Source organism: Procambarus clarkii, chromosome 74 (genome assembly GCF_040958095.1).
Source record: "Procambarus clarkii isolate CNS0578487 chromosome 74, FALCON_Pclarkii_2.0, whole genome shotgun sequence".
In the NCBI taxonomy this organism is placed as follows: domain Eukaryota; kingdom Metazoa; phylum Arthropoda; class Malacostraca; order Decapoda; family Cambaridae; genus Procambarus; species Procambarus clarkii.
Genome location: NC_091223.1, coordinates 18479785 through 18490330, shown reverse-complemented (window position 1 = coordinate 18490330; position 10546 = coordinate 18479785). Strand labels below are relative to the sequence as shown.

The 10546-nt window shown below is 41.7% G+C and overlaps 1 protein-coding gene across 1 annotated transcript in view; it reads right to left on the bottom strand.

The window, feature by feature from the left end:
- Positions 1-204: 204 nt before the first annotated feature.
- The window catches only part of LOC123767382 (venom protein 302), a 12786-nt gene continuing 2444 nt past the window's right edge, over positions 205-10546 (bottom strand). Inside the window, exons 2-3 of the mRNA XM_045757043.2 lie at positions 5408-5525; positions 205-1359 (exon numbers count right to left, since the gene is read on the bottom strand). Of these exons, the coding sequence (XP_045612999.2) occupies positions 1183-1359; positions 5408-5525 (295 nt within the window). The 3' untranslated portion in view covers positions 205-1182. The remainder of the gene's footprint in view (positions 1360-5407; positions 5526-10546) is intronic.

Sequence of the window (10546 nt, the reverse complement as noted above, 5' to 3'; positions counted from 1 at the left end):
GTTGTGTTATTGGGGGGGGGGGGACTAATAAGTTAAGCTAAACAGCCTATATATAGGCCTCTCGCCTTCATCTTCAGGAAAAGGGCTTTTTCTTTAGGAATTGCTTGATAACGGTAACAGGAACTGGTTAATAACGTAACATAACTTCGCCGCCTCAAAAACACAATTCCATTACCCCTAAGAACGGCCAATAAAAAAAATATGGACATTTTAAAATTTTATCTAAGAAACATGGCTTCTATATAACAACATTAAAACCACAAATTCACAAATCAAAATAACAAAGTATATATCAATATGCTATATAGACTATCTACGAGCTTATTACAAATTAAATTTGATAATTGATATACCCCATTGGTAAAGCCTAATAAAAAGTATATCCCATTGATAAAGCCTAATAGAAGGTATACCCCATTGGTAAAGCCCAATAGAAGGTATACATCATTGGTAAAGCCTAATAGAAGGTATACATCATTGGTAAAGCCTAATAGAAGGTATACACCATTGATAAAGCCTAATAGAAGGTATACATCATTGGTAAAGCCTAATAGAAGGTATACACCATTGGTAAAGCCTAATAGAAGGTATACCCCCATTGGTAAAGCCTAATAGAAGGTATACATCATTGGTAAAGCCTAATAGAAGGTATACATCATCGATAAAGCCTAATAGAAGGTATACACCATTGGTAAAGCCTAATAGAAGGTATACCCCCATTGGTAAAGCCTAATAGAAGGTATACATCATTGGTAAAGCCTAATAGAAGGTATACATCATCGATAAAGCCTAATAGAAGGTATACATCATCGATAAAGCCTAATAGAAGGTATACATCATTGGTAAAGCCTAATAGAAAAAGGGCCCAGAGCAGGATTCCTTAAGAGTGGTGAATTTAGACAATAATTCAAAACAGGAATTCAAATGTTTGAATTTTAAACTGCTCCACAACTCAACCGTCAGGATTGGTATAGTTATTGCGTTAGGGACGAACACAGTCGCCTTGCGAGAGTGAATCAGCAACGGTCAACGGTTCGTTGACCGTTGCTGCATTCGCGCCATTCCCCGTTGGTGTTGTAGACACGCGTTGACTCGTTGTACTCGACGCTGTTCACCGATGATCTATTTCATTACTGTATTAGCAGCGAATGCGCTGTGGCCGTTGTTCTAGCCGCGCAGTGTTCACTGTTGTTCCAACGACCCCACTGGCTTGACGGGGAAGAAGTGGGTGACGAGGAACTGCATGGTGCAGACGCCCTCGACGGCGTTGGGGACGGCTGACGGCGGCGGGACGCAGGTGAGCCCCGGCCCGCAGTCACCGTTCTTGTCGAAGGTCCTGTCGCATTTGTCCCCGGGGCCCTGTGTGTGTGGGGGGGAAGACCAAGAGGGGAAACTGCGTTAGAATGAGGTGAGGACCTGTGGAACAGAGGCAGGGACCTGTGGAACAGAGGCAGGGACCTGTGGAACAGAGGCAGGGACCTGTGGAACAGAGGAAGGGACCTGTGGAACAGAGGAACGGAACTGTGGAACAGAGGAACGGACCTGTGGAACAGAGGAACGGACCTGTGGAACTCAGGAAGAGACCAGAAGAACTAGGGACCTGTGGAACAGTGAAGAGACCTGTGGAACAGAGGCAGGGACCTGTGGAACAGAGGAAAGGACCTGTGGAACAGAGGAACGGACCTGTGGAACATTAGAACGGACCTGTGGAACTCAGGAAGAGACCAGAAGAACTAGGGACCTGTGGAACAGTGAAGAGACCTGTGGAACAGAGGAAGGGACCTATGGAACAGAGGAAGGGACCTGTGGAACAGAGGAACGGACATCTGGAACTCAGGAAGAGACCACAAGAACTAGGGACCCCTGGAACAGTGAAGAGACCTGTGGAACAGAGGAACGGACCTGTGGAACAGAGGAACGGACCTGTGGAACAGATTAAGGGACCTGTGGAACAGATTAAGGGACCTGTGGAACAGAGGAAGGGACCTGTGGAACAGAGGAAGGGACCTGTGGAACAGAGGAAGGGAACTGTGGAACATAGGAACGGACCTGTGGAACATAGGAACGGACCTGTGGAACATAGGAACGGACCTGTGGAACATAGGAACGGACCTGTGGAACATAGGAACGGACCTGTGGAACATAGGAACGGACCTGTGGAACATAGGAACGGACCTGTGGAACATAGGAACGGACCTGTGGAACATTGGAACGGACCTGTGGAACATTGGAACGGACCTGTGGAACATTGGAACGGACCTGTGGAACAGAGGAACGGACCTGTGGAACATTGGAACGGACCTGTGGAACATTGGAACGGACCTGTGGAACAGAGGAACGGACCTGTGGCACCCCCGTCAGAAATAAGTGTTGGGAATTCACTTGGGAGTTAATAATAATAATAATAATAATAATAATAATAATAATAAGCTGACTAACTCTTAGGTATCTTTTCACTGCTAGGTGAACAGAGGAACAAAACATGCCCAACCGTATGTGTTCCGCCCAGTATTCGAACCCGGAATTCCTGATTGTGAGTCGAGAACGAACCCGACTGTGCTACCGAGACCCCCCCCCCCTCTCTATAATTACATATAAACAAGAATAAAACAACATTATGCATTTTGATTTGGAAGAAATGATAAACCAAATTATAGAGGAGATATATTTACCTGATTTACCTGAGGGCCACGAGCTCTCTAGTGGCCTCGACGAGGACAAGTTGCCGAAAGCTTGACGGAAAGTCTTCGACCATTTATCAGGATAATTCTGTCCAGCTGGATTTTGAAATTCGGCAGCGTTTTGGCATTTAGCAGTCCCCGTGGCGCAGTGGTAAAACACTCGTTATTTGCCCTTTGGCCTGGGTTCGTATCCTGACCGGGGAGGATTGACTGGGCGCCAATCCTCAACTGTAGCGTCTGTTCACCCAGCAGTAAAATGGGTACTTGCTTGTTAAACGATTTGACGGGTCGTATTCCAGGGAACATTAGTATTAAGGACCTGCCCGACACGCTACGCGCGCTGGCGGCTGTACAAGAATGTAAGAACTCTTGAATATAAGAACCGCCCCATCCCAAATTTATTTATTTATTTATATATATATATATATATATATATATATATATATATATATATATATATATATATATATATATATACACAAGAAGGTACATTGGGATTGTGAGGATACATAGCATAGTAATAACATTCTTGTAAAGCCACTAGTACGCGCAGCGTTTCGGGCAGAATCCTTATCCTGACCCCTTCCAAGTGCTATATAGTCGTAATGGCTTGGCGCTTCCCCTTGATAGTTCCCTTCCCTTCCATATAGTAATAATGTTCCTATTCTCGAACTTATAGAACCAATATATAGACATTAATTACTCATGGCCAATGACGTAGTAGGATCCAAACCCCGTTCCGGCATCAATACTGTGACGTCATAATGATGTCACACCTGATGCGCACTATATAATAATTATAATAATAACAATATGATATAATTATATATAATATATAAACAAAATTGTAATACAAGTTTTGGTTAGAATAAGTTGGGATATGATAGGTTAGGCCATGTTTGGTGTATTTACAGCACAGCGATGACGCAGACAGCTCAAATTTCCCTCAGGTTTTGAACCATAGATACTCACTGCCGTGGCAGGTTAAGTACTTTTGGGTCTGGCCTGTAGTTGGATGCGTGATCACATTCACGCATGGTTACGATCCTCACCCTTGGTTACGAGAATCTGTAAAAGCTAATTTGAAGATCGTCCTGTCTCGGATAACATCGCCCATATCAATATGGCTTAGCAAGTTCCCAAGTTTCTTTAATTTAAATAGTATACCATAAATTATTCTGGGTTTTCTTTAGTACAATGTTTACAGAAAACAGCTGATGACGGCAAGGTCACACAGCTGTCATGGTGGACTTAAATAAAATTCGTATATACTGGTCGAGATCCCTATTGCTAAAAGGTAGTCTGTATCGACGTAATCACTCATACAACTATTTGCCAGATCCAACGGTGCTTAACCTGACTGAGCGAGCGACGAGCACTTAATTGTCAATAATACTGATATAATAATATTGAACTATTATAATAATAATAATAATAATAATAATAATAATAATAATAATTTTATTTAGGTAAGGTACATACATAAAGAGATTTTACAAAGTTTGTTGGCTTTATAGATAGAGCTAGTACATACAATGCCTAAAGCCACTATTACGCAAAGCGTTTCGGGCAGGAAAAACATTAATGACTAAAGCTTAAAACTAATGGGTAAAAAGAATAAGATGTGTTGAGTACAAATAAAAATAGAGGTAAAAGAGGGGGGAACATTGTTGAAAAAGCAGCACAAATACAATTACAAATTATTACAGAAAATTACATTCAAACAGCGTTGATTTGAAAAACAAAAAAACAAGAAACATACATGGGTTGACAACAGAGGGGTAAGGTGAGTTACAGGGAATTTATTAGGTATAGCTTCGTTTTTAACTTAAACTGGTTGAGAGAGGTACAGTCTTTAACATGGTTAACAACATTATATCATCCGACACATTATAAGAACGTGTAGTATACTCTCACATTCTTTAAGTTACGTAACTTTACAGTTTCTTAAATATATATACTCTTCCTAAATTAATGCCTCCCCAACTTGGGGAGGCATTGTGTGTGTAATTACCTAAGTGTAATTACCTAAGTGTAGTTACAGGATGAGAGCTACGCTCGTGGTGTCCCGTCTTCCCAGCACTCTTTGTCATATAACGCTTTGAAACTACTGACGGTCTTGGCCTCCACCACCTTCTCACTTAACTTGTTCCAACCGTCTACCACTCTATTTGCGAAGGTGAATTTTCTTATATGTGTGTGTGTGTGTGTGTGTGTGTGTGTGTGTGTGTGTGTGTGTGTGTGTGTGTGTGTGTGTGTGTGTGCTTCCTGAGGAGTGCGAGGAAGAGCTCTGACTCAATAGTTCTTTCATTTTAAAGGAAAAAAAAGGGGGGATGGACGAATCTGGAAAAAAAAACGTAAAGTTGTACTCAAGTCACCAGTTGGTGCCGCCGAACTGGACTGTAACATACAGTCCTTTACTTAGTCACCCACAACGACACACTACATGACATAAGGAAAACAACAAATTCCTTTCATTTGAAATTTGGAAACACCTTTTTCGTATGAGCAACGTGTTTGCATATACAAAAAAAAAAAATTAACTACTCAAAATCCAGTAGTGGCCATACTCTGGCACTGACATGCCAGCACTGCTCCTTCAGGGTGTGACAGGAGGAGTCTTCCACGGACTTAGGACTTATATATCGTCTCACAGATCACTGTTCAGGCCCTTCACTGTTCCTTTAGGACGCCTCGGCTTGAACCCCTACAGACGAAAGACTTACCTTTGCACAAATATGGCAGCAGGCACACCGGTCCTTCAGGAAGCCCCAGGGACAGTCACTATGGACGAAGCTCTTGCAGGACTCTACATCGCACGGGGGACACTCCTGGCTCACCACACTGAAAGACAGGTCAGTCAATGAATACCTGAAGCGCCAGTTCTGAAATACCCAGCACAACTGAATTGTATTTTCACGATTGCGCAGGGCCAGACGAAGAAAGCAAACCAGAGCGTTTGGGAATCTTGTCTTGAAGATTTAATGCATCAGAAAAGTCGAGTAGGATCCCGGAGTCGTGGAGGGTTGCCAACGTGGTGCCGATTTTAAAGATGGGAGATAGATAATTTACATTGAACTATCATCCAATTAGCTTAATGTTTACTGAAGCAAAGTTACTTGAATCGATCATAGCAAAATCCATTTGTTAACGTCTTTAAAAACATGCATAAATAAAGGATTCACAACGTGGTTTAACTAACTTAGAGCCGCTCATGGTTAATAAGTTTACTTTCATACTTTTTAATTATATACTAAGCAGTTGATAGCAAGATGGAGTCCATCATTCTGTACCTTTGATGTACCTGTACCTCTTGAGAGCCGCACAAGAGTCATTATAAAGTTAGACGCCTATGTTATTGAAGGGTTATCTTAAAGTTGGATTAGAACTTAGTTATTTCCAAAGAAAACACAGAGTTAAGTCTGTGAATTAAGTTAATCCCATTAAGTTAATTCCAGACTTAATTCCATGAATTCCACACTTGGAATTAAGTCTGAGTGCGCCACTGTTGTAAGTTGTGTCCCCCAAGGCTCTGGTCTGGGACCTCTATTATTTTACCATATATATATAAACGAATTTGACACACGATTGAAAAGCAAGATTTACAAATTTGTAGACGATACAACAACTGTCCGGGAAATAAATTCAGAAGACACGAATTTGACACAAAATGATCTAGATAGGCTTTCAAAAGAGTGAGAGGGAGTCTATGTATAAGGTAAAAATATATCTGTTACTGAATATACTCTGCCACATTCTACCCTCATATCATATACTCTTTCTCATATAATAATTTCTCATATAATAATTCTTTCTCATATCCTTTTCTCATATAATATGCTAAAACTGATGAACTCTCTCTTCATAAATGGTTTGTCATACAGAATTACACCTAACCAATTTTCTAAACATTCGTGATCTGCATATTCCTATTTAGCCAAGAGGGAATATGAAAAATGATATGTGCAGGCGATGAGTCACAATAACGTGGCTAAATTATGTTGACCAAATCACACACTAGAAGATGAAGGGACGACGACGTTTCGGTCCGTCCTGGACCATTCTCAAGTCGATTGTGAGAATGGTCCAGGACGGACCGAAACATCGTCGTCCCTTCACCTTCTAGCGTGTGATCTGGTCAACAGGAAAATTACATCGCAGCGAAAGCTACTGACCAACAAAAAGCTGTTTTATAACCATATAGAGAAAAATACCGATAAAAAACCACATAATTATGTTAAAGAGACAAGGAAAACTCTCACAGAAAACGATAAGGAGGTGTGTGAGGAATTCAACAACAGTTTTCAGGTCTTTACAAAGGAACCAACAAGGAGACCAGAGTTACAAGTTTAAAGAACAGAAGGAGACAATGTATGATATAGTCACTATGGAAGAGGTTAACCAACAAAAAGCAAAAAAAACAAAAAAAAAACTGGAGGATCTATAGACGTGAAAAAATCTGTTGGGCCAGACTTAATATCACCATGACTACTGAAGGAGGCCGCAAAGGTGCTTTGTCACCCGTTATAACTAATTGTTTTCTAAATAAACACACGTAAACAGAATATCTCCTGAGAAGAACGGAAAAACTTTTTTCTGCCTGGAATAAAAGAAAACGTTGTCCCCAAAATTCAAGAAAGGGGGAACTAGACAAGAAGCCTCCCTGTGCATGGCTCCTACTGACGTTCAAATTCAGGTCAAAGAACATACCTAGATGTTCTGTTCTGTTCTCTCAGAACCACTCAATTATAGATCAGTGTCACCTGCAGGTATTCCATGAACAGTGCCGGACAAAGTCAACAGATTGAGAATAACGGAGGGGAATTATCAGGGGAAAGCGGGAAGTAAGTCCCAGCTGTGTCTGGGTACAAGTGACAGGATGAACAACCCGGCGGTTGTTCATCCTGTCACAACTTCATCCATTTATTACAAAATGGACGACATGGATGTACAAGGGAAATGTCGTGCCTGACAAACTGGGTCCTACGACAAAGTTACTAATATACGGCAGGAAAAAGATGAACAGGTAGATTGTATTTTCCTAGATTTGTGAAGCAAAAATAATTATTAAAAAGGGTTTGCGACAAGACTGGTGCCAGAGCCAAGAGGGTTAAGCTTTAAGGACAGGTTAAAGGACCTGGACCTCACCAACTTGGATGACAGAACAAGCAGAGCGGACATGATCACAACATACAGGATACTGAGAGGAAGAGACAAGGTGGACAAAGACAACATATATTTAGAGAAAATAGGACGAGAGGAAAGCCGAAAGGTGGAAATGCAAACGATTCGAAAAAATGAAATGAACTACCTGTGGCGCCTAACACCTGGGTGGACAGCGCTTCGGATTCGTAGTCCTGAGGTTCCGGGTTCGATTCCCGGTGGAGGCGGAGACAAATGGGCAAAATATTTCTGTCACCCTGATGCCCCCTGTTACCTAGCAGTAAATAGGCACCTGGGAGTTAGACAGCGGCTACGGGCTGCAGCTTCCTGGAGGTAGAGCCCGGTCAAGGACCGGGCTGCGGGGACACTAAGCCCCGAAATCATCTCAAGATGTACCCTGTACTGGTGGTCAACAAGTGGAATGCCCTGAAAGATGTTGTGGAAGCCACCTCCAGCCACAATAAAGTATTCGTACCTTAAAATACTTCATTTATAAACGCAATGTTTTTGTAATATTTTCCAATATGTAATATTTTCCAATATTACAAAACCTGGCGCTTTTGTGTGAGTAAAACCGCTTTTGTGTGAGTAAAACCGCTTTTGTGTGAATAAAACCGCTTTTGTGTGAGTAAAACCGCTTTTGTGTGAGTAAAACCGCCCATTTTGGTACGTTCTACTAACAAGTGCTACAAAATAATAATTATAATTATCTCAAGATAAGAATTGCTGTCATTTCTAGGACAGGTTGGGCTCCCACAGATAAACAAAGCAGTCTTACCTTTGAATAAAAAAAATCAGTGAATCAAAATTTTTGATTTGAGTGAATCACTGAATTTGAGTTGAATTTGAGTGAATCAAAATTTGAGTTCTAACACATGTCTGAACGATAGTTTTTTTTAAATAAAAAATCAGTGAATCATAATTTCTTATTTCAGTGAATCAGTGAATTTGAGTTGAATTTGAGTGAATCAAAATTTGAGTTCTAACATGTCTGAACGATAGTTTTTTTTTAGTTTGATTCCCATCTATATTCCCCAAGATTGGAAACACATTAGACTGGAAAAACAACGGATGTGACTCCTGTCACTGTGATATTTATAGGGTTTGTATAGGATTCCCTGGTCACGGGAGACATCTCCCGTCACGCAGGGTGCAGTCGCACCTCCACAGATCTCCAGTATCAGCTCTTGATACTGGTAATGGCTCAAAAGGGCCACCACTTACGGGCTATTCATGCCCGTGCCACCTTTTGGGTGGCTTAATCTTTATCATGGATTCCCTGGCGATAGTGCGTTGTTTATAGTTATAATCCAGGGGGGGCAAGATTCACGAAACAGTTACGCAAGCACTTACGAGCCTATCCATCTTTCCTCAATCTTTTGCGGCTTTGTTTATCATTATTAAACAGTTATAATGAGCTCCGAAGCACCAGGAGGCTGTTTATAACAAAAACAACAATTGATTGGCAAGTTTTCATGCTTGTAAACTGTTTAATAAATGTAACCAAAGCCGTCAAAGTTTGAGGAAAGATGTATACGTAAGTAAGTGCTTCCGTAACTGTTTCGTGAATCTAGCCCCAGGTACCTATTTACTGCTAGGTGAACAGATGCATCATGGTGAAAGAAACTCTGCCCATTTGTTTCCGCCTCCACCGGGAATCGAACCCGGGCCATTAGGACTACGATCCCCAGGCGCTATCCACTCAGCAGCAAGGCTGCACTCACCTAGTTGTGCTTGCGGGGGTTGAGCTCTGGCTCTTTGGTCCTGCCTCTCAACTGTCAATCAACTGGTGTACAGGTTCCTGAGCCTGCTGGGCTCTATCATATCTACATTTGAAACTGTGTATGGAGTCAGCCTCCACCACATCACTTCCTAATGCATTCCATCCGTTAACTACTCTGACACTGAAAAAGTTCCTTCTAACGTCTCTGTGGCTCATGTGGGTACTCAGTCTCCACCTGTGTCCCCTTGTTCGTGTACCACCCGTGTTAAACAGTTTATATTTATCTACCCTGTCAATTCCTCTGAGAATTGTGTAGGTAGTGATCATATATATATATATATATATATATATATATATATATATATATATATATATATATATATATATATATATATATATATATATATATATGTGTGTGTGTGTGTGTGTGTGTGTGTGTGTGTGTGTGTGTGTGTGTGTGTGTGTGTGTGTGTGTGAGAGAGAGAGAGAGAGAGAGAGAGAGAGAGAGAGAGAGAGAGAGAGAGAGAGAGAGAGAGAGAGAGAGAGAGAGAAAGAGAGAGAGAGAAAGAGAAAGAGCGAGAGAGAAAGAGAGAGAAAGAGAAAGAGCGAGAGAGAAAGAGCGAGAGAGAAAGAGAGAGAGAGAGAGAGCATGCGTGTGCGCGCGTGCACCACCAGGAGTACTAGCCCCAGGGTCATCTCCCTCCCCCAAGAGTTTACACAGGCGGGAGGTCATTCACTTTCTCCCTGAGCTTTGTGGCTTCCCCCCCACCAGGGCGCGGGACGGACTTCTGGGGCCAGATTCACGAAAGCACTTTCGAACCTGTACATCTTTTCTCAATCTTTGGCGGCTTTGTTTACAATTACTAAACAGTTAATGAGCTCCAAAGCACCAGGAGGCTGTTTATAACAATAACAACAGTTGATTGGCAAGTTTTCTTTCTTGTAAACTGTTTACTAAATGTAACCAAAGCCGTCAAAG